At 44.1% G+C, this 25,262-nt stretch overlaps 1 protein-coding gene across 3 annotated transcripts in view; it reads right to left on the bottom strand.

The window, feature by feature from the left end:
- gpd1c (glycerol-3-phosphate dehydrogenase 1c) overlaps nt 1–24,129 on the bottom strand; it is a 47,466-nt gene extending 23,337 nt beyond the window's left edge. The window contains exons 1-5 of one of the 3 annotated variants that reach the window (XM_072508705.1): nt 21,897–22,026; nt 10,149–10,238; nt 9,444–9,621; nt 8,039–8,179; nt 6,577–6,715 (exon numbers count right to left, since the gene is read on the bottom strand). In XM_072508705.1, coding sequence (XP_072364806.1) covers nt 6,577–6,715; nt 8,039–8,179; nt 9,444–9,551 — 388 coding nt within the window. In that variant the 5' untranslated portion in view covers nt 9,552–9,621; nt 10,149–10,238; nt 21,897–22,026. Of the gene's footprint in view, nt 1–6,576; nt 6,716–8,038; nt 8,180–9,443; nt 9,622–10,148; nt 10,239–21,896; nt 22,042–23,990 lie in introns of those variants that run through there. The other 2 variants (XM_072508706.1, XM_072508704.1) reach the window with 2 other exon arrangements.
- Nucleotides 24,130–25,262: the final 1,133 nt, after the last annotated feature.

Here is a 25,262-nt window from a genome sequence, read left to right as displayed (position 1 = left end):
AGTTGATCAGTGTTGCGACAAGGCCTCTTCCACTTCCTTCAGTTTCTCACCCTGCTCCCGCACCTCGGCCGATGCGCTCGACACCGCCGCCTTCACCGGGGCAATCACCTCCTCCACCAGCACCTTCAATACCGCCACCATCTCCTTCCTCATCACCTCCATGTGCTTTGCAAACTGTTTTTCAAGTTCCACAACCATCATCTCGGTCATTCTTTCTGCCGTGAACAGTGTGGCCTCACCCAGCTACCCAACCTCCGCCATCCTTCTAGTTGCTGAGCCGACCCTACCACTCGATCACGAACCTTCATTAGCCCCCTTCTTCACGGGTGTATTCCTTTGGGTTTTGGACATCTTTCTTCCTTATGTCTTCCTGCACTTATTCAACCAAATAGTGCCCCTGGGACCGGGCATTAAATTCTAAAGAAATCAAGCCTCGAGCAGGAGCTATCCAATGTGCGACCTCCTCCAACATCCTCCGGATGTTTCAACCAGATAGGTTTTTATGACAATCGACAATGGTTTCATGGTCATCATTAGACTTTTAATTCCAGATTTTTATTGAATACAAATTTCACTATCTGCAGTGGTGGGACTTGAACCGGGGTCGCCAGAGCATTACCCTGGGTCTCTGGATTACTAGTCTAGTGACAATACCACTAAGCCACCATCTCCATCTTGACCAACCAGGAAGGAAGGTAGGAAGAAGCTACCAGTGAGATCCACCTTCGTGATAACAGACCAGAGACACTCAAGAATCGGTCCCACAGTTCAATTAAGCCATCTTTGCAGGTCGTATAACCGAATCTTGGGTGTTTCTAGTATCATATATTTTGGGTTAATTGTGTGTTTAATAAAGATTGTTGAACTTATACTAGTGTATTCTGGGTGTGGAAGTGGTTCCGAGTCCAGAGGTCGCAGTATTTGAAGTGTTGGAAGATCCGGCAGTTCACGTGGGGAGGGAGGCCAATGTCTTGGCTTTTGCCACCCTGATAACCTGCTCTGTTAAGACCCCTCAGGATCTTTAACATTTTAATCAAGTTGCCTCTCACATTTCTAAACTGCAGCAGATATGAGCCTCGCCAATTCTTTTCCTCATAAGACACTCCGCCCATTCCAGGTAATAGTCTGATAAACCCTCTCTGAACTACTTCCAACACATTTACATGCTTCCTTAAATAAGGAGACTAATAATGTACATAGTACTTCAGAAGGGTCTCACGAATGCCCTGTATAACTGAAGCATAATCGCCCCTCTTTTGTAATCAATTCCCCTCACAATAAACAATAACAGAACATAGAATGCAGCCATTCAGCCCATCAAGCCTGCACCAACCCGGAGCACCCTACCTAAACCCACTCCCCCGCCTTATCCCCGTAACCCCACCTAACCCGCACATTTTTGGACACCAAGGGGTGAAACCCACGCAAACACGGGGAGAATGTGCAAACTCCACACAGCAGCAAGTTATCCCTTTCTTGTACTCGAATCTTGTAGCTATGAAAGCCACCATACCATTTGCCTTCTTTACCGCCTGCTGCACCATCATGCTTACTTTCAGCAAGTGGTATACAAGGACACCCAAGTCTCATTGTAAACATCCCTCTCTCAATCTACAGCCTTCAGATAATAATCTGCCTTCCTATTTTTGCTATCCACATCATACAGTATCTGCCATGCATTTGCCCACTCACTCAGCTTGCCCAAATTATGCTGAAGCATCTCTGCATCCACCTCACAGCTCATCCTCCCACCCAGCTTTATGTCATTTACAAATTTGGAGATATTGGGCAAGATTCTCCGGCCACATCCACCCGGCGACCGGAGAATCCCACCCGAGGTCAATGGACTTCTCCATTGTCCGCGTCTCGCCTGCGTCTCGCCTGTTCTTGTGGTGGACAGGGCGGAAGAATCCAGCCCATTACATTTAATTTCCTCATCTAAATCATTAACATATATATATATATATATATATATATATATTGTGAATAGTTTGGGTCCTAGCACTATCTCACTAGTCACTGCCTGCTAATTAGAAAAGTACCCGTTTATTCCTACTCGTTGGCTGGGATTCTCCGTTCTGGAGCCTAAGTCCATCCGCTTGCAGAGAATAGGGACTGGTCTCTGCTGGTGCTCGGAGCAGGATGCACGTCTTTCCCCTTTACCATGAAAATATATGCTTTGGGGGGAGGTGGGGAGGGAGCTCACCAGATTCTGTGGGTTCACAACTGAAACCACTTAGCTGCTTTTACGAATGCAAATCTTTCTTTCTTAATAAATGAGAGCTGTTTCCCACCTGCTCGCGATATTTACACCTATTATGTTAGAATGGCTTCTATTCACTGAGCACCTCTGAGCACCTCAGAAGTCCAAGGATCACAGGCAACCTAAGTAACCCGGTTATAAAGAGGAACAGGTAGAGGAATAAAAAACAACATTTTAACAGACCACTCTTCAGGCAGAACACTGGGGAAAGGACAAGTTAAACTTTTGGTTTTCCCTTTTGTTTGCAGTTAATCTGAGTTTGGAACAGCAGAGAGAGACAGGACGATCTCACTTCCTTTGCAGCCAGAGGAAGACTGTGAAACATTTTCGGTGGGGCTTGAATACATGCAAATTGCATTAGCAAAATGCAATGATAGTCACTTGAGACAAACTTGCAAAGTAAGCTGCACAGTTATCAAGGACAATATTTCTGCAATTTGATGCATGACCAGTTTCAATAACAGTTTGTCAAAAAAACTCAATTGTGCATATGTTATTCTGAACATTCAGGTTTACAATTGACTTTGGTGTGTAAAGTTTGTTTTAAATATAAATTTAGAGTATCCAATTCATTTTTTCCAATTAAGGGGCAATTTAGCATGGCCAATCCACCTATCTTGCACATCTTTGGGTTGTGGGGGCAAAACCCACGCAATCACGGGGAGAATATGCAAACTCCACATGGACAGTGACCCAGAGCCAGGATCGAACCTGCGACCTCGGCGCCATGAGGCAGCAGTGCTAACCACTGTGCCACCGTGCTGCCCCGGTGATTTTAGTGTGTAAAATTAAAGTGCATGGGATTGTGGATACTTTGAGACAAAGAGTAAGAATAAACCGTTTTTTTTCCAAATGGCAGGCAGTGACTAACGGGGAACCGCAGCGGTCAGCGCTGGGACCCCAACTATTCACAATATATATTAATGAATTAAACGAGGGAACTAAATGTAATATCTCCAAATTTACAGATGACATAAAGTAGGGTGTGAGGGTGAGCTGTGTGGAGGATGCAGCGATGCTTCATGCTGAGTGAGTGGGCAAATGCATGGCAGATACAGTATAATGTGGATAGATGAGAGGTAATCCATTTTGTAGAATCTTAACAGTGCAGTGCAGAATCAATGCCCAACAAGTTTGCACCGACCCTTGAAAGAGCACCCTACTTAGGCCTATTGCCTCGCTCTATCCCCATAACCCCACCTAAACTGTACATCCTTGGATACTATGGGGCAATTTTATCATGGCCAATCCACCCAACCTGCACATCTTTGGACAGTTGGAGGAAACACACACAGACACGGGGAGGCGGTGGCATCGTGGTACTGTCGCTGTAATCTAGAGATGCAGGATAATGATCTGGGTACACAGGTTCAAATCCCACCACCGCAGGTGATGGAATTTAAAAAAAAAAAATTTAGAGTAACCAATTATTTTTTCTCCAATTAAGGGGCAATTTAGCGCGGCCAATCCACCTAACCTGCACATCTTTGGGTTCTGGGAGTGAAACCCATGCAGACACGGGGAGAATGTGCAAACTCCACACAGACAGTGACCCAGGGCCGGGATTTGAACCCGGGTCCTCAGCGCCGCAGTCCCAGTGCTAACCACTGCGCCATATGCCACCTCAGGTGATGGAATTTAAACTCAATAAAGTATCTGGAAATTTAAAAAGTCTAATGATGAACCTGAAACCATTGTCGACTGTCGTAAAAACCCATCTGATTCACTGATGTCATTTAGGGAAAGAAATTTACCATCTTTTCCTGGTCTGGTCTACATGTGACTCCAGACCCACTGCACATGCGCGGGAGCGTCAGCGGCCGCTGACGCTCCCGCGCATGCGCCGAATTCCCGCGCCAGCTGACGGGGCAACAAACGCCATTTCCGCCAGCTGGCGGGGCGGAAATCCCTCCTGCGTCGGCCTAGCCCCTCAATGTTGGGGCTCGGCCCCCAAAGATGCGGAGCATTCCGCACCTTTGGGCCGGCGCTATGCCCGTCTGATTGGCGCCGTTTTTGGCGCCAGTCGGCGGACATCGCGCCGTTGGGGGAGAATTTCGCCCCTGTTGTTGCAATGGTATAGGGCGTTGGTGAGACCACATCTGGAGCAGTGTCCAGTTGTGGTCACCATATTTGAGGAAGGATGTGGCGGCATTGGAGGCAGTTCAGAGGAGGTTCACCAGATTGATTCTGGGACTGGAAGGGTTGGCGTAAGAGGAGAGATTGAACAGTTTGGGCTTATACGTCTGGAGATTAGAAGAATGAGAGGGGATCTGTTCGAGGTATATAAAATACTAAGAGGGATTGATAAAGTAAATGTAGACCAAATGTTCCCCCTTGTGGGGCAATCTCGAACGAGAGATGACAGATATAGGGCGAGAGGTGGTAGATTTAAAACTGAGATGCAGCGGAGTCTGAATCATTAAATGGTTTCAAGAAGGAGATAGATATATTTCTGATTTTAAAAATGGGTTAAAGGGGAATAGGCAGAGAGGTGGATTTGAGATCAGGAAGAGATCAGCCAAGTGAATGGTGGAACAGGCTTGAGGGGTTGAATTGCTTACTACTCTTTTTTAATATAAATTTAGAGTACCCAATTCATTTTTTTCAATTAAGGGGCAATTTAGCGTGGCCAATCCACCTAGCCTGCACATCTTTTGGGTCGTGGGGGCAAAACCCACACAAACACTGGGAGAATGTGCAAACTCCACATGGACAGTAACCCAGAGCCAGGATCAAACCTGGGACCTCGGCACCATGTGGCCGCAGTGCTAACTCACTGTGCCACCTTGCTGCCCTGAATTGCCTACTTATGCTCCGAATACTATGTGCTTATGTGCTCACAATAATGCACAGAATAACATTTCCTTGTAATTTTAGAAAATTGATGCTCCGTTATATGCTACTTTATATTTCCACTCTTTGCCTCATTTCCACTCATATTGCCTCATTAAGCAACATTTACAGTTCTGTTTCTTGTTTACTCATGTGCTTTTTCTTTCAAATAATGCCCCATCTCTTACAAAGTCAATGACTACTGATGAGGTAAGGTTCAATAGGCCCTAGTAATCTCTTGTGTCTGAGCTTTGACTGAAAGTATTAGCTGGCTATTTTGATTCAACAGCTCTCCTGCAGGGGGTCAGTCAATGAATAACACTCATGAGTGGAAAGCCTGATTATTCTTTCCCCTCTCTAGTTCGGAGGGATAAAGCTAATTAAAGCATGACTGCAATCACACCAATTCAGATCAGCTAACTCAGTACAAACCATTAACCTTCTAATTTGCATGATTTCTGCCATGCATACAATTCATTTTTTACAAAAAGATTCTGCCAGTCCCTTCCTAAAACAGCTTTTCTAATATAAAAGTTTTTTTTTAAATTTAGAGTACACAATTCTTTATGAGGCTCTCTGCAGTGTGGTGCAGGGCTCACTCGTGCCTGACACTATGTCGTCCCTCACCCGCTCTGGGGATTCACAGAATCTGACACATCTTAATTGAAGGATCTTTTGTTTTTCTGCCTCCGTGGATGTTTCAGGCAGTGTCCTTTTGGGCCCCCCGCCCACTCCGTCAACACCCGGACTCTCTCCTTCCCCACCATCCTCCTTTCCCCTCTCTCCCCAACACCACCCCTTCCTTTTCCTTGCGTTGGTACAGAGGCGAGGGTATCTGGTCTCTCCAACGCAAAGTTTAGTGCGTGTACCGTTTGTTTTTTAGTACATCTGTGTTGTGAACTGTTTTAATAATCAGAATATCCTACCCCCCTCCCCATACATTGATACTGAGGGGAGGGTACCTGTTTCTCCAACACAAAATTAGTGTTTGTACCATTTGGCCTGGTATATATTTTTTACTGTTTTAATAAAAAGATATGGCCAATCCACCTACCCTGCACATCTTTGGGTTGTGGGGGTGAGACCCACGCAGACACAGGGAGAATGTGCAAACTCCACACAGTGTCCCGGGGCTGGGATCAAACCCGCGTCCTCGGCGCATGAGGCAGCAGTGCTAACCACTGTGCTTCCCTTTTCTAATATGAATGTTAAGGGCAATTACAACCCCTCTACATCATTTCACCCCTTAACTGCCAGGAGGGGAATACAGGTCATGAAGAGAATAGGACACTGCTACATGTAAAACATGTAACTTTCAAGTAACATCCTTAAGTGGAGATTTAATACATTACAACTCATAGCATATCCTCAACTGGAGGTCTAACCCACTGCATCACAATTCAGAGCACACAAAATTGGGATCTAATTTGTTTAAAGTTTAGCAATGAAAAATACAGTTGTTGAAAAGCAAACAGATTTACCTATTGTCGTTTCACAGAATTTCTCCGCTGCAACCTCATTGGCTATATTGGCCCCCATTAATACACTAACGTCAATTTTCATTTTCTCCCTGATTATATCAGAAATCAATTTTAGCCCCTCAGGCCCTTCATCAATTCCCTGAATCAGGCATAAATGAAGAAAATAGAGAAATTAAGAGGGGGAAAACGCAGTGATTGAAACATTTTACAACAGAGTTTGCAATTTCTATGAAGTTATCTGTTAATGACAATTTCATGTTTTCAATATAATCCCTTAGCGCGTCATTATTCTTTGTAAAGTCAAGCAGTTAATTAAAAAATGGGGCTGGATTTTAATATTCATTATTCAGTTTTGCCCTCATGACATACAATGCACAATGTAATAGAAATAATGCTTAGTTTGATAAATGTTGAAATGTTGAAAGATTTGAAACATAATTTCTTATGTACTAACTTGCTGACTTCTTGGTCATGAATCGGAGATAACAGCAAGATCCAATCTCGGGACATGAATTTTACAAAAGGTAATTATGGTACATCAATGAATTATTCCAAACACTCAGCCACACAGGGGGCACCCACTTATTCATCTTTAATAATTCATTTGCCAAATCACTCCCCACCCAATTACGCAGTTTCTGTAGCTTATAAAACACCACCTCCCCCTTGCATCAACCTATTACATAATCAACATATAGGTTTAGCCCATGAAGATTAAAGTTCAAGGAAGAAAGATAACAGTAGTTTTGCAGTCTAGGATTTGAATGGTATAATAAACAGTACCCAATCACAAAACCGACTAAACAAAAACAGAAATGTTGGATGCATTCACTGTGCTTGTCGCTGATGCTGACTGGTTTGCTGCACATCAGCATTGTCTGCTTTTTTTTCAACCATTGTTAAATGAGCTGTGGAGAGGCAAAATCAAAACTGAAAGGAAAGCTGCAGTTGGGCGAGGACAGGCAGTTTAATTGATATATCGTTGTATAGGGTCAGTGTGGTTATGCCTGCATTGGCTTTAGCATCAGGAAAGATTACTGCAGGGAAAGAAGCTAGTCAGTTTATCATTCATGTCTATGTCAACTCTTTATTTGTGTAATCCAAAAGTAATTCTACTGAGGCCTGCTTTCCCTTTGTAGTCTTATATCTTCCTCTGCTTCACATTTTTCTCTTAAAAGATTTAACAAATCTATACTGGTCGTCCTTGATTCATCCACACATTTTTAAATACTCACTAATTTTATCTCAAATTTTAGATTATAGATTCTAAGAGATAGCACACATGGTAACTTGGAGGAAAATTAGTCAGTAAGGAACTTTATCAACAATGGAAGTCATGAGTTGAAGTTGTATAAACACTGTAGGCTGACAGAATCTCATCCAGGATTCTAACATAGTAAAGTTCTTACTTGTTCCTCCCCACCGTTGTGGCAATCAGAAATGAGGGAAAATATACAAGTACCTTTATAAGACTAATGCCAAGAGCTTTCGGTGGCACTTGATCAACTATCTCATCACACAATTTGCGGATAAATTGATGTGGTACAACAAACACTAACAGATCTGCACCACGTACAGCATCCTTGACATCTGGAATTGCAACCTGCAATAAATCACAAGAGACTTAAAAAGTAATCGTACAGGAAGCAGATGGTGTTCATTTGCAAATAGGACTTTCACATTCAACCTTTTGAAGATTAGCTCGTCACATCTTAACTGCATCTGCCCATCAGTAGCACATACTTGCTTTCTGCAGTTCACCACACAGAGACCTGTCACTCCACTGTCTGAAAGAACTGTTACAGGTCAGGTAGTAGGGTAAAAATAATGGTGCCCCTGAGATGTCAATAAACAAAAAGAAAGGCTTGCGTTTATGTAGCACCTTTTATGACCTCAGGTTGCCCCAAAGTGTTTTACAGCAAATGAACAGACATGTTTACTTAAATGTATGTAAATATTATATATTATTCTAAGCTTATATATATACACGTCTATGTCTCATATTCCAATTGGTTATGTATAATAACAATGGAATCATAAGCCAATGTCATTCTTTCCTCCTCCCAAGGTTTGGCTCCTTGAGATACAGTAGATCACATGGAGGCAAAGACAAATAAATTATACTATTATGGGCCAGGGTTTAGAAAACACCAAAGTATATCATGGAGTTCACCTGACCCATAACTTTTAATAGATTTGTTATGGGGAGCACAAGGGCCCACTTTACAGGTGTGATGCAACAGAGATCTAAAGTATTTTTCAAACAAAAGCAATGTTTATTCTATGAATCCAGTTAACATTTTACAAACACACAGTAAACATCTTATTAACTACCAACACTGATAATCCCCACAGATACAATACTCTATAGGTAACCCGTAATAACTTTCAGAGCAACATCCATAAGTCAAATACCCTTTTTAACAAAGACAGCAGGTTTGAATTCTCTACAGAAAGCAGGCATCACTTTTAAATTATCAAGTGAGCTGAAGTCATTCTTTAGATTGCAGAGAGAGATCAATACACCTTCTTGCTTGAATGCAGCTCCCAACTACCTAAAATGAAAGTGAAACACAAAGCAGCTTCCAGCTCAAAACAAAAGTAAAAGACAGAATGACATTCCAGCTCCACCCACACAATGACATCACTGCAGCTATATGATAAGCAGACTTTTCTTAAAGGGACCCTCACATGACAATACCTTAAATGAAATGAAGGGAAAACTAAGGCCTCAAGCACCAAAACAACCTAATATTTTATTTATTTTAAATAATAAAAATATTGTAACCTTAGTCAGTAAAGAATATATAGTAATTTCTACTTTAAAAGAAAATGAGTTTGTCAACATTTTTTGACTACTACCTTACCACATTTTCAGGCAGTTTGTATCCAGGCAGATATTTAACATTCTCATGATCTTGGTTCAGAATTTCAGTTAGCTTCCTGCCATTAACTAGTTCTTCAAAGACCCACATATTGACCGTGGTGGCAAATTTCTGAATCGTCTGTACATTGTTTCCAATGATTTTCGCAATTGCAGAGCCCCTGAGGAAACATTTTAAAAGCGTGTAAAGGGACTTACTCATGAGCCATTTTTCAGCTTGATGGGGTAGTGCACATTTTTATACTATCAATGCAAGTAGCTGGAGACATCTGAAAAATGTTACAGATTATGCAAACATATATGAAAACTAGTGCAAAAAAATTAGGTCAACTACAATAAACGCATAATCAATTCTGGATTAATTTATTTTTGTCATGTACAAAGGTTCTCCACCATCCACCCACCCCCCTGCCACCTGAATACCCACCTAGCTCAATATAGTAATGTATCATGATGCAGTACGGAGCAACAAACTAGAAAAATTCTAATTTACTGTGGCACTGATAGGTCGGGTTGACGGTGAGAAGTTACAATTGGCTTTTGTGTCCAAAAATGCTGGGAGAGGGGTAAACACAAGAGAAAACAGAACTAGCTCAGGTTCTTACTCCTGACTGCTACTAGTGGACACTTGGCGAGAAGGAGCTTGACTGCAATGATCCTCACAGTCAAATGGTCCAGCAATACTCACTGTCCAGTCTCGCACGATGAATGGCCACTTGGGCAAGGTACTGAAGAGCTGCTGCCACATGTGGAACTGTACTGCAGAATGATTCATTGCCTTCAAGAGAAATGGGGTAAAGGGAGAAAAGCCAACAGGAAAAGTGGGGAAGGGGAGAAAGAAAGTCATGGAACAGTTAAGCTCATAGAATTTTTTAATTAAATCTAGTAGGAACATAGTAACCAATGTTTATTCCGTATATTTCCATAGCACACACATTGCAAACTCTTTTCATTATGCTTCAATTATCTTCATTTGTATATGCACTTTTGAGACTGAGGGACTGAAGATATCTGCAGAAGAGAGGATATTAAACATGACATCATGCCTTCTACCATGTACAAGCTAATCATGTGTCATTATATTTACTGTCAATTAGAAACCTGTCAGAAAAATTGGGGGCAGCACGGTGGCGCAGTGGTTAGCACTGCTGCCTCACGGCGTTGAGGTCTCAGGTTCGATACCGGCTCTGGGTCACTGTCCATGTGGAAGTTGCACATTCTCCCAGTGTCTGTGTGAGTCTCACCCCCACAACCCAAAGATGTGCAGGGTAGATGGATTGGCCACGCTAAATTGCCCCTTAATTGGAAAAAATGAACTGGGTACTCTTAAATTTTTAAAAAATAAATAAAACTGTCAAAATCCAAAATCAGAAGTCACCTGCGATATATTTCTAGAATAGATTGAGGTGCACAATCTCCTTCACCCGCTGGGAGTCAAGGAGTCAATGTGCCCCAACGGCACAGGTAAATCTGTGCACCAAATGCAATGGGGCAGGGGGATTCCTGGGACTAGAGGATCATGGAAGTGAGTGGAATGGTTGGGGTTGTCCGATAATAGCAAGTTGGCAAGGATCAGGTAGGTTGATTGGCAATTTGCCCCTAATCAGCAGGCTCGGCCTTGGCTTAATTGATGGATTTCCCAAGATTTAAGTCAGGGTCAAATTTCAAATAGCGAACAAAGATAGTTATAAAGCTGCATTACAATATTTAAAGTACCAACTCGCCTCCTTGGAGCAGATTGGTCATCTGTCGCCAATCCAGTCTTCCTTAAAACTCAAAGTAAGAAACTTGAAGGCAGGTTGTTATCGGGATTTAGACTTTTAAGCATTCTAACTCCCACCCCATCAGCCAAACCAAATCCCTATAACACAGCTCATTACTGTGCTGCTTTGACACAAGGGTCTTTGACACCGCATGCTCCCTCTACTGGGACAACCGGCCGCGAATGGAGCCATGCAAGAGGTGCAGTTGGGTCGGATAACCCCCTCGGTTACCTACTGCCTGGACATGTTGATGGCAAGTTTGGCTTGGCCTAGGAGCAGGTTCGCGAGAGCATCCTGCTCTATCCCCGTCCCTCTCTACACCGGGTGCCCATAGATCAGGAGCGTGGGGCTCAAGTGTAAACTAAAAAACAATTGAATCGATCGCATGAATTGGAGGGCACAACTGAAGATTATTAGAACCAAGTTATTTTTCCATAATTCTTTCTGCAGGAAAACTTGTAATGGTATCAAGGATTTAGTTACAAGAGTTTTGATTTAGTGTTGGTAATCAAGGAAGTTGTATAGCACATGGAGCATAAACAACAACATAGAGCTGTCATGCCTAACGGCCTGTTTCTGTATAAAATTCTATGTAGCAAATTGACTACTAAGATGTAAATTTATAAACGTTTTTCATTTTCCTCAAAAGGAACTTTCTGGATCGTGCAATTGGAGCTGTTGGTTTTGACAAATTTTTAAGTTTCTGCAAGATTACAAGTAGCTCCACGGTGAAATTGTTAACAGTTTTAGTGCGCAATTTTGAGCATTTGTAGAACTGAAAATCAAGAGTGCAGTAGAAATGGTGGTAATTTTTGTAAATGAAGTAAAACATATGCGGAGATATTCATTTGCAGTGTACAGCAAACTATTAACTCATTTGTGAGTGTGTCAGTGCCCAATTATGTTCGGCAACTGATCAGTTTTCAGTTGCTTATACACGAGTAACCTTTTCTTACTGTGTAAGGTTCAGACTGTCTGTACTGTAACAGCCAACAGCTATTAGGGAACATGAGGAGTGACACCAATAAGTTAATGAGTCGCAAATGCCAGCCAGGCAAGAGATGGATCAGGGCCAGCTGGGAGCACAAAGTTCAGCTCTTGCTATCAGCTTCCTGCAAACTACATATTTGTTATGCAATTAACATTTTTTTAAAAAACAGCAATTACTGATTTTGCAACATATTTACATTTCCTTTTTCAATAGTAAACATCTTTCAGCAGCATCAAGAGCAAAAGGTGCTGAAAATTATTTCAGTGATAATATACAAATATTTAACATATTAATTACCATTCTTCCAATTGTTATTTTAACTCAAGATGTTAACCGATTCATATTTTACCCTATAAAATTAGATTACAGTTCCTACAACGACTTTATTTTCATATCTTAAAATACCTAGAACTCTTCCAGGAGCAGCTATTTTTGGTTGAAAGGAAAAATTCCAAATTAATTGAAAATGCAGCAAATTAAGTTACTAAATTGATGGTCAATTTATACTTTTATTCTTCGGGTGACATTCAGGCAATAAATAACAAGTGGGTCTGTCGACATCTGAACCAGAGCGGACTAACATTCTTGTCGGCGGGTTTGTTAATGCTGTTGGGAGGAGTTTAAACTAATTTATCAGGGGGGAGTGGACAGAGACTGTTAGCAGAATAGGGGCACAGCATAATACAATAAAGCTATCAAGTCATAGGGAATACAGCTGTATTAAGTTTCAAGGGAGTATGGCAAGGCCGGATGGCTTCTTCTTTAATGCAGGTATTTACAGGTAAAAAGGATGAGTTAAGGAAGAGGATGGACACGTGGAATTGTGATATAGTAGCCATCACGGAGACATGGTTGAGGGAGGGGCAGGGCTGGTAGCTCAACATCCCAGGATATTGAATCTTCAGATGAGACAGAGGAGGAGGCATTGCATTATTAGTTAAGGAGTCAGTTACTGCAATAAAGAAAGATGATATCTTGGAGGCGGCATCAAATTAAGATTTGTGGGTAGAGTTTAGGAATAAAAAAGCGACAGCCACATTGCTAGGTATTTATTATACTCTCCCAGATAGTCAGCGGGAAATTGAGGAGCAAATATGTATGCAATTTGTGGTGGTAAAAATAACAACAGGGTAATTATATTAGGGGATTTCAACTTTTCCAACATTAATTGGGATAGTCAGTGTTAAGGGCTAAGATGGAGTGGAGTTCTTAAAATGTATCCAAGAGAACCTTTTAGGTCACTATGTAGAGGGTCTAACAAGGGATGGCGCAGTGCTGTACCTAATTCTAGGGAATGAAGCCGGACTGGTGGTTGAGGTGGTGATGGGGGAGCATTTTAGTAATAGCGACCACAACATGGTACAATTTAAGCTTCTTATGGACAAGGAAATAGATGAGTTTCAAAAAAAGGCTTTGGATTGGGGGAAGAGCAGATTTTAGTAAAATAAGGCAAGATCTGGCCACTGTAGACTGGGATGAGCTACTTGTGGGGAAATCTACAGAAAAGCAGGGGGGGGGGGGGGGGGGGGGGGAAGGGGTGTTCAAAAAGGAAATTGGGCTGGTACAGCCCCAACATGCTCCCTCCAGAGTGATAGGAAGGAGTAACAAGCCCAGAGGACCATCAAAGGCTGCACGGTAACACAGTGGTTAGCACTGTTGCTTCACAGTGCTAGGTACCCAAGTTCGATTCCCGGCGTGGGTCACTGTCTGTCCAAAGTCTGCACCTTCTCCCCGTGTCTGCATCGGTTTCCTCCGGGTGCTCCGGTTTCCTCCCACACGTCCCGAAAGACGTGCAGTTAGGTGAATTGGATATTCTGAATTCTCCCTCAGTGTACCCAAACAGGCGCCGGAATGTGGCGACTAGGGGATTTTCACAGTAACTTCATTGCAGTGTTAATGTAAGTCTACTTGTGACACTAATAAAGATTATTATTATGGCCAGATATAATCAGGATTCAATGAGAAGAAAAAGTGAGGCTTTTAGCAAGTACAAGGGGAGCAAATCAGCGGAGGCATTAGTGGAGTACAGAAAGTGCAGGTAGGAGCTTATGAAAGTAATTAAGAGAGTAAAGATTATGAGAAAACTCTAGCTGGTAAAAGTAGGGAAAATCCCATCAATGAGATGAGGATAACCAGGTTTTTCCCTCGGGGCCAATCTGTGGGTGGAGCCAGAGGACACTGTGAGGGTGTTGAACAAATACTTCACATCTGTCTTCATTCAAGAGAATGAGGATGTAGGTATGGCACTCAGGAAGAGAGACTCGTGAGGTTCTTGAGTAAATTGACATAAGGAGTGACAAGACATTAGATGTGTTGGCAGGTTTAAAAGTGGACAATTCTCCAGATCTGGATGAATTGTGTCCCAGGCTGCTGTGGAAGGCGAGGGAGGAGATTGCAGAGGCTCTGACCCAAATTTTTAATTCATCTCTGGCCACAGGGGAGTGGCCAGGGGCCTGGAGAGCAGCTAATGTGGTTCCGCTATGTAATAAAGATTGTAGAGATAAGCCAGGGAACTACAGACCAGCACGTCTCGGGTCAGTGGTAGGGAAACTATTGGATAAAATTCTGAAGGAGAGAATCTATCTCCACTTGGAGAGTCAAGGTTTGATCAGGGATAATCACATGGCTTTGTCAGAGGGAGGTCGTGTCTAATAAATTTGATTGAATGTTTTGAAGAGGTGACCAGGTGTGATGTAATTCATTTGGATTTCAGCAAAGCCTTTAACAAGGGAGACTTAAAGAGAAGGCAAATGCACATGGGATACAGGGGGCGTGATTCTCCACTCCCACGCCGGTTGGGAGAATCGCCTGGGCCGCCGAAATTTCCGGGGACGCCGGTCTGACGCCCTCCCGCGATTCTCCCAAGCGGCGGGAACGGGCCGGTCGGGTTTCGCGGGCCGCAGGCCGGAGAATCGCCGGAGATACCCAAAATGGCGATTCTCCGGCACCCCCGCTATTCTGAGGCCCGGATGGGCCGAGCGGCCAGGCCAAAACGGCGGGTTCCCCCTGGCGCCGTCCACACCTGGTCGCTACAGTCGTGGGCGGTGCGTGAACGCCTGTGGGGGGGCGAGGGGGGATCCTGCACCGGGCTTCACCTTGAATGTGGGGTGGCCCGCGATCGGTGCCCACCGATCGTCGGGCTGTCCTCTCTGAAGGAGGACCTCCTTCCTTCCGCGGCCCCGCAAGATCCGTCCCCCATCTTCTTGCGGGGTGGATTTGGACAGGACGGCAACCACGCATGCGCGGGTTGGCGCCGGCCAACCCACGCATGCGCGGATGACGTCCGTTATGCGGCGCCGGCCGTGTCATCTATTCGGCGCCACTTTTACGCGGGCGACAAGGCCTGGCGCGGGTAGATGACGCGGCCCCGATACTGGCCCATTGTCAGGGCCTGAATCGGTCGGGATCGGGGCCATTCCGCGCCAGATGGCGCGGCCACTTCGGCGTGGGGGTGGAGAATCCCGCCTAGGGTAATTTGATAAGGTGGATTCAAAATCGGCTTAGTTGAAGGAGACAGAGGGTGATGACAGACAGCTGTTTTAGTGACTAGAAGACAGTGTCCAACCACAGGGATCTGGGCGGAGCCCCCTATTATTCATCATCTATGTTGCCTGTGGTGGTGGGGGGGGGGGGGTGCGCAGGGAGTTAGGATCAGGAAGTTTGCGATGACACAAAGATTGGCCGGGTGGTTAACAGTGAGGTCGAGTGTCTTTGGTTACAGGAAGTTATAGACATTATGGTCATCATATAGACATCAAGAAGGGAACAAGAAAAAAGATGGAAAATTGTAGGTATGAGATTTCTAAATTCTTGGAAGTGCAGGGTCGGATTAGGACAAATCAGCATGGATTTAGTAAGGGGAGGTCGTGCCTGACAAACCTGTTAGAGTTCTTTGAAGAGATAACAAGTAGGTTAGACCAAGGAGAGCCAATGGATGTTATCTATCTTGACTTCCAAAAGGCCTTTGATAAGGTGCCTCACGGGATACTGCTGAGTAAAATAAGGGCCCATGGTATTCGAGGCAAGGTACTAACATGGATTGACGATTGGCTGTCAGGCAGGAGGCAGAGAGTTGGGATAAAAGGTTCTTTTTCGGAATGGCAATCAGGGACGAGTCGTATCCCGCAGGGTTCAGTGTTGGGGCCACAGCTGTTCTCTTTATATATTAACGATCTAGATGACGGGACTGGGGGCATTCTGGCTAAGTTTGCCGATGATACAAAGATAGGTGGAGGGGCAGGTAGTATGGAGGAGGTGGGGAGGCTGCAGAAAGATTTAGACAGTTTCGGAGAGTGGTCCAAGAAATGGCTGATGAAATTCAACGTGGGCAAGTGCGAGGTCTTGCACTCTGGAAAAAAGAATAGAGGCATGGACTATTTTCTAAACGGTGACAAAATTCATAATGCTGAAGTACAAAGGGACTTGGGAGTCCTAGTCCAGGATTCTCTAAAGGTAAACTTGCAGGTTGAGTCCATAATTAAGAAAGCAAATGCAATGTTGTCATGTATCTCAAGAGGCTTGGAATATAAAAGCAGGGATGGACTTCTGAAGCTTTATAAAGCACTAGTTAGGTCCCATTTAGAATACTGTGAGCAATTTTGGGCCCCACACCTTAGGAAGGACATACTGGCACTGGAACGGGTCCAGCGGAGATTCACATGGATGATCCCAGGAATGGTAGGCCTAACATACGATGAACGTCTGAGGATCCTGGGATTATATTCATTGGAGTTTAGGAGGTGGAGGGGAGATCTAATAGAAACTTACAAGATAATGAATGGCTTAGATAGGGTAGACGTAGGGAAGTTGTTTCCATTAGCAGGGGAGACTAGGACCCAGGGGCACAGCCTTAGAATAAAAGGGAGTCACTTTAGAACAGAGATGAGGAGAAATGTCTTCAGCCAGAGAGTGGTGGGTCTGTGGAATTCATTGCCACAGAGGGCGGTGGAGGCCGGGACGTTGAGTGTCTTTCAGACAGAAGTTGATAAATTCTTGATTTCTCAAGGAATTAAGGGCTATGGAGAGAGAGCGGGTAAATGGAGTTGAAATCAGCCATGATTGAATGGTGGAGTGGACTCAATAGGCCGAATGGCCTTACTTCCGCTCCTATGTCTTATGGTCAAATGGGCAGAGAAGTGGCAGATGGAATTTAACCCATCTAAGTGGTACACTTTGGAAGGAGAAATTTGACAAGGAAGCATTCAATGAATGACATGACTCTAGAAAGTTCTGAGGAACAAAGAGACCTTAGCGTGTTTGTCCATAGATCTTTGAAGGTGGGAGGGCAGGTTAATAGGGTGGTGAAAAAGGCATAGGGACACTTGCTTTATCAATAACAGATTGCAAAAGCAGGGAGGTCATGTTGGAGTTGTACAGAACTTTGGTGAGGCCACAGCTGAAGTACTGGTGTGCAATTCTGGTTGCCACATTATAGAAAGGATGTAATTGCACTGGAGGGGGTGCAGAGGCGATTCACCAGGATATTGCCTGGGGTGGAACATTTACGTTCTGAAGGCAGGTTGGATAGGCTTGGGTTGTTTTCACTGTAGCAGAGAAGACAAAGGGGCAACTTGATCGAGACGTACAAGGTTATGAGGGGCACGGACAGGATAGATAGGGAGCAGCTGTTCCCCTTAGTTGAAATTTCAGTCACGAGGGGACACAAGTTCAAAGTGAGGGGCAATGGGAGGAAAAACAATTTTACCCAGAGGGTGGTGATGATCTGGAGCGCACTGCCTGAGAGGGTGGTAGATGTGGGTTGCATCACATCCTTTAAAAAGTACTTGGATGAGAACTTGACATGTCATAACATTCAAGGCTGTGGGCCAACTGCTGGCAAATGGGATTACGTAGGCAGGTCAGTGCAGACTTGAATGGCCAAAGGGCCTCTTTTGCACTGTATTTTCTGTGATTCAATAGGGGGCCAGGTTTTGTTTCAGGCATGCAAACAATCAGTCCCATTTGGTCGAGCATGACCAGTCCTCGATATTTGCGATATTGGCCTGGGAGAGGACGCTCACATTGGTATGCCTATCCTGCTAGTGATTTTGTGGAGGCAACGGTGGTGATATCGCTCCAGGGACTCGAGGTGTCTGCTATACATTGTCCATGTTTCTGATGCATAGAGGGCAGGGACCATGGCTGCTCTGTAGACCATGAGCTTATTACTGGATTTAAAGTCTCACTCTTCGAACACTGTTCCTCAGGCATCCGAAGACTGCATTGGTGCATTGGAGTCGATGCTGGATTTCATCATCAATACCTTCTTGCACCGAGAGGAGGCTCCCGAGGTCTGGAAAATGATCCACATTGTCCAAGGTTTCACAGTGGATCTTGATGGTCGGGGGTGACAGTTGTGTGGCAGGAGCCAACGACTTACCAAGTGACTCCCCTTTCTAAGGCAGCACAATGCAGTATACAGTAGGATATATGATTTTTACTCACAACTAATGGGGGTCAGTCAGCTGAACTGCTAGCCCGTGATGCGGAGCGAAGCCAACAGCATGGGTTCAATTCCCATACCGGCTGAGATTATTCATGATCCTCAATCTTGCCCCTCGCCTGAGGTGTGGTGACCCTCAGGTTAAATCACCACCAGTCAGCTCTCTCTCAAAGGGGAAAGCAGACTATGGTCCTTTGGGACTGTGGCGATAGTTACTCACAACTGTCTATTTTGCCACATCTGAATCAGAATGTAAACGCTAACTTTCTACTGAGGTTATGGAAAAGAACATAACTAAGGATTTCTGGAATCGGACAGGATAACATCCAAATTCTTATCTGGAGAACCTAAAAATATAAACCATTTCTTTGGCTTTGACACAATGATGTTTTGCTTTTGAAGGAATACCTAGATAAAATCAGTACGAAGTCTTACAACACCAGGTTAAAGTCCAACAGGTTTGATTCGATGTCACTAGCTTTCGGAGCGCTGAAAGCTAGTGACATTGAAACAAACCTGTTGGGCTTTAACCTGGTGTTGTAAGACTTCGTACTGTGCTCACCCCAGTCCAACGCCGGCATCTCCACATCATATATAAAATCAAGACAGTCAAATGCAAAACTTAATTCACACAAACAAAGCATGGTAGCATAGTGGTTAGCACAGTTGCTTCACAGCTCCAGGGTCCTAGGTTTGATTCCCGGCTTGGGTCACTGTATGTGCGGAGTCTGCACGTTCTCCCCATGTCTGTGTGGGTTTCCTCCGGGTGCTCCGGTTTCCTCCCACAGTCCAAAGACGTGCACGTGAGGTGGATTTGCAGTGCTAAATTGCCCTTAGTGTTCAAAAAGGTGTCCAAAAAGGTTAAGTAGGGTTACTCAGTTACAGGGATAGGGTTGAGATGTGGGCTTAGGTAGGGTGCTCTTTCCAAGGGCTGGTGCAGACTCAATGGGCCGAATGGCCTCCTTCAGCACTGCAAATTCTATGATTCTATGATTGTCCACGGTTGATTTGACAGCAGGCTTGAGATATTTGGCAGAATGCTTTATAATTGTCAGAGCTGGTTTATCCAAATTGTCAGCATGGGCCAAAGTGCCAATTCATTGCAACACAACAGAAATAAATTGAAGATTTATTAAATTCTCAGTTCTCAAATACATCCCCATTTGCTTGAGGGAACTATTAAAAGGCAATAACACAGTTATTCCAGTATTGTGCCTAACATGCAGGTTGGATGGATTACATTATGGACAGGTTGGCATTATTTTTTGAAAACTTGTACTTTGCCCACCACACTATTGACATACAATATTCTAATGAACAATCTGATGGTCTCCTGATCTCTGTTAACTTTATGTTGAACACTGAAACAGAATCCACTGAACTGGTTTAACATACCAGTCAGCATAGCATAATGTAGCACATATTACTGTAGCCATCAAATATTTTCATTGATCTGACAACAGACATCTATGTAGTTTGTTTATTCCATGAAATTTCACATAGTAAATTACATTGTTGCATTACCTTCACAGCTGAATATTACATAGAAAGTACAGTACCAAACGGGTGAATTGGCCCAACTGGTGTGTGTTGGGTGTTTTTCCTCTTCTTTAGCGATGTTGCCAACACTTCAGTTTTCAATGATTTATTGATCAAAGTTATTTCATCCCAATGAATTACACAAAAGCAATATGGGGGGAAAGTCAACAAATTATTAAGTCTGAATGTGAATTGGTGGAAAACTGTTTTAGGAATGGCTGGAAATAAAGGGGCTTTTAAAATCCCCATTTACTATAATTCAGTTTCTGAGAGTTCAGCAATTCTGACCAGTTCCCAATCTTTACATTGTACTGCTAAATCTGTCTGGCTCTCTTGCTCCAATAGATTTATAGGTATTGTACCAGCCTGATGAGCTGTAAAATACATACCCACTGGGACAAAGTTTGCAAAATATGGAGAAATGCAGATTTGACGATCGAGGATCTGGTAGTTTGGTATCTAATACCATACTATCAAGTACATTCTATGTATTTTTTTAATGAATTCCCAGGCATTTAGGATAAGCAGTCTCAGGCAAACCAGGTGATTGTATTTGTGGCTAGCAGATTTCTGGAAATTAATACAAATACTTCATTGTCGGGTTGCTTTTATATTGGCACAATTTTAGCTCAAATTCAAGGCAGCTAGTAGTAGCTATGAGTATTTAAAGTGCTAAATCCAGCTCTTCTACCAACATATCCCAGATCACACAAAGAGAAATGTAGATTTTAACCATCAATACATTTCAATTTGGATAAATCAGTCTGCAAAATGTATGCAAATTATTTATTTACCTGCTAGATTATAGAGAACAGCATGGTTTAGCATGGTTTTGAGAGTCCAAAGTGCAGGTTAGGTTGGTTGGCCATGCTAAATTGCCCCTTCGTATCCAAAGATGTTTAGGTTAGGTGGGATATGCGGATAAGGAAGGGGAGTTGGCCTTGGTAGGATGCTCTTCCCGAGGATCGGTGCAGATTCAATGGGCCGACTGGCCTCCTTCTGCACTGTAGAGATTCTATGGTTCGAGGAACAGAGTTATGTGCGGATTCACACTCATAATTCCTCATGTGGCGAATCCAATCACGACAAGACTAGCCCACCACCACCAAACGGGGAAATTCAACCCAGACTCTCCTCTGCCACCTTCCAAGCCACAGAACATTAAACATTGGGAGAGCTGAGGGAGATAACAATAGAATGCATAAATGTAAAGAGGCTTAGAGAAAATAAATCCACTCTTACATCGCGTAAATTAAATGTTACATACTGAATGAGAAGATCTTCTCAGATAACCCTGACGTGGTGAATTAGGGCTTCATTTAAATATCAACCTCTGCTAATGTTACCCCGAGTGAAAGGGTGATCCTGCACTTGAAATGTCAAAATGTCAATTCAAAGCTGGCAAGTACGTTCAAATATCTTCTCCCTTTATGGCATGCAACAGGGAAACTCGTAAAAATAGGACATAATGCAGTTAAGAGACACTACTAGGACCACAGATTATTCCACATAAGTGTTTCAAAATAATGCAGCCGTCTACACTGGGAAACGTCAATACAATCCCAAATAAACTGAATTCAAACGATGCAACAATTGTAATCTTCGCCCTGGGTTACCGGTCAGTGTTACCGCCTGCTGACAGTCCCCGACACCATGTCACAAGCAAACAGCAGCACACACCAACTCCCTCACTCCACTCACCAGTTTCCAGAGCCAATAATGCATACTTTCAAGGGTGCGGCCATTTGCGAACAGCACGGGATTTGCTCTTGACTTGGTCTAGCAGCAGCTGTCGGGAAACTCGGCAGAGCGTCAATCTGAGGGCACCGGCAACCGGCACTGGGCATGCGCTAATCCCTCATGTCACGTGGACATGCTCCTCCTCTGCAGCGTGAAGCTTGGAGCTGGGCTTGGAGCTGTGAAGGGGGATAGGGGTGGAGCTGCTATTAAACTGGGAATGGAGATGGAGTTAGGATTGGGATGGGACTGGAGCTATGTCTCGGTATGGGGATGAAGTATCAGGGACAGAGGTATTGATACAATGTTAAAATGCAAGCATTGTATCCACCTCAAGGATGAAGGTGCAAACACCATCTGCACCATGCCCTGTTATATTGGTGAACCAGCCCATCAGTAACCTCAGCATCTCTTCTGACCTTGACCCCATATCTTTCCCACGATCTAATTCCATCTCCCATCATTTACCTAGCCCAACTGCTGCCTGATGCCTCATTCATGTCTTTGTTAGCCCCCAGCATCAGCTATACCAATGGTCTCCTGGACATCAGCCCCCTTGGAAATTGACTCATCAAAACTTCTGTTCCCCATGTTCTATCTCATGCCCTTCCACTCACCCATCATCCTTGTTCCCGGAGATCTACATTGGCTCAAAAGCTTCATGGTCACACTTCCTACCACATCCAATGTCTTTCACGGGTCTTGTGGCACAGTGCGTAACGCCACTGCCTCTAAGCCTATGACTCACATCCATTTTTAAAATATGATTCTGCAAAGTGCTTTGGAACTTTACATTAGTTGTTGCTGCTGCCACGATGGTTGTTGTACTGAAAATAAAGAGGACCACAGTCTGGAGAGAAACCAAATCTCTGACTCTTAATGTACAGAATGTGATATTTCATCAGTTTCGCATTTTCAATGCTGACCTTTTACCCCCAAAAAGTAAATTTGGTACAATACTATTTTGTACAACAACACAAACATATTGAAAGTTTCATGGAGGATCAAATTAATATTCTAAAAGCAAAAATTTCTGCATTCAGTGGGAGTACATGGATAAGAGCCTTGTAGGATCAGAATATTATTACTGTATTTCTGTTGCTTTCCCTTACTCCGAAATAGCTATGAATGAATTCAAAGGAGACCAGTAAGTTTTAGTAGATTCAACACTCAACCTTCCAATCAATACAGAACAGCAACTAATACAGCAAACAAAATGTTAACCAGAGCAGCAAAGTGTAGCTCAGAGGAACAAAAGTGGATGCTGGAAATCTGAACTAAAAACAGAAAATTCTGGAAGCATTCATCAGATCAGGCAGAAACTGTGGAGAGAAACAGAGTTAATGGTGAAACCAGCAAAACTGGGGGTGTTTACAGATGTAACGGTTTTTTTGCAAGGCTTGGGAAGGAAAGGAAAGAACAAATGAAAAAGCCTGTGATGGAGTGGAAGTCAGGAAAGATTAAATTACAAAAGGGATGTGGGTGTAAGGCAAATAGAGATCATAATGGGACAAAAGAAACTTAAAGTTAGTTCTGTAGACCACAAACGAGTCTGGACCGAGTAGATTTCAGAAAAGTTGGTTTATTAACACACATGGCAGCATGATAGCACACGTGGCTAGCACTGTGGCTTCACAGCACCAGAGCCCCAGGTTCGATTCCCTGCTGGGTCACTGTCTGTGCAGAGTCTGCACGTTCTCCCTGTGTCTGCGTGGGTTTCCTCTGGATGCTCCGGTTTCCTCCCACAGTCCAAAGACTTGCAGGTTAGGTGGATTGGCCATGCTAAATTGCCCTTAATGTCCAAAAAGGTTAGGAGGGGTTATTGGGTTATGGGGATAGGGTGGAAGTGAGGGCTTAAGTGGGTCGGTGCAGACTCGATGGGCTGAATGGCCTCCTTCCGCACTGTATGTTCTATGTTCTACTCGTATTTACAATATACACTAGATTCCAACCTGGTCAGTACTGTCGGTACCATACCTGGCCGACTTTATACAGAACTTAACTATGGACGATTTAGGATTCCCTGCCCCTTTAGTGCTCATTTTCGGCGAGACTCACGTGGAAGTTGATTGCTCCAACACTGTAGGTCTCGTGCGGGTTATATCCCTCCTCTCCAAAGTCCGAAGATTCCTTCAGCAACTGCGGAGTAGGAGGGCGGTGGACCTTCTTCATATCCACGGTGCTCTTTGACTCGCGGTGCTGGACCGGGCGGTGTGTACCTGAACGGCGAATGCCGCTTCCGACGTGAATGCCATGGTGGATGCACTGTTGGAGTCTGCTGCACTGTCTGCTTCCTATCGGAGACCTCCGATGCCTGCATTTCTACGCCCGTATTGTCGACCTCTCTCCTGTCGGCGTCAGGAGCCCCCTTGGGGCAATACTCTGGCCTCTTCAGGCATCAGATTTGGCTTGAGATAATGTTCCTCCTATGTTTCTAACAGAGACTACATCACCCGGTACAAAGAACATGGGCAGCTGCCGATGAATGGGGCAACGCCCTTATAGCTCCTGGCTGCGGCCCGCTTTCCTGCCTATATCAGGGAAAACCATACTGAGACGGGTCTGAAGATTCCGGCCCAGTCACGACATGTAGGAAGAAGTTGCACACAAGGATTTTAGTCCCGTTTTGCCCAGATTTTGGGAATATTTTATATAAAATTCCATCTGATCGATGGTATAAGGTGCCACATAAGGGAAATGCCAAGAAAGACCGGGGTTCATTTCCCGTTACACTTACACGGGCTTCTACTTCTCTGATCCTGAAGAAGGGAAAGGCCCCTCCGAAATGTGGGTCATATTGACCCATTCCCCAATATAGCTTCAGAACATAGATGCCAAGGGCAGCACGGTGGCACAGTGGTTAGCACTGCTGCCTATGGCGCTGAGGACCCGGGATCGAATCCCGGGCCAGGGTCACTGTCCGTGTGGAGTTTGCACATTCTCCCCGTGTCTGCACGGGTTTCACCCCCACAACCCAAAGATATGCAACTTAGGTGGACTGGCCACGCTAAATTGTCCCTTAATTGGAAAACATTATTGGGTACTTTAAATTTATTTTTAAAAATAGAAAAAAAAACATAGATGCTAAATTATTCACTAAGGTGTTGGCGCTGCGATTGGAGCCCTGCCTCACAGAGGTGATTGCGGAAGACCAGACAGGCTTAGTTAAGAGTCAGCAATATACGCCGACTGTCAAATATTGTTCTTTCTTCTCCCCTGTGCCCAAACCAGAGGTAATTGTATCCATGGATGTCTAAAAGACATTTGATAGGGTGAAGTGGGGATATCTTTTCGAGATCCTTGGGAGGTGTGGTTTGGGGTAAAGGTTCA

Source organism: Scyliorhinus torazame, chromosome 6 (assembly GCF_047496885.1).
Source record: "Scyliorhinus torazame isolate Kashiwa2021f chromosome 6, sScyTor2.1, whole genome shotgun sequence".
NCBI classification, from domain to species: domain Eukaryota; kingdom Metazoa; phylum Chordata; class Chondrichthyes; order Carcharhiniformes; family Scyliorhinidae; genus Scyliorhinus; species Scyliorhinus torazame.
Note: the sequence above shows the minus strand (reverse complement) of the source record. Positions and strands in the feature narration are given on the sequence as shown.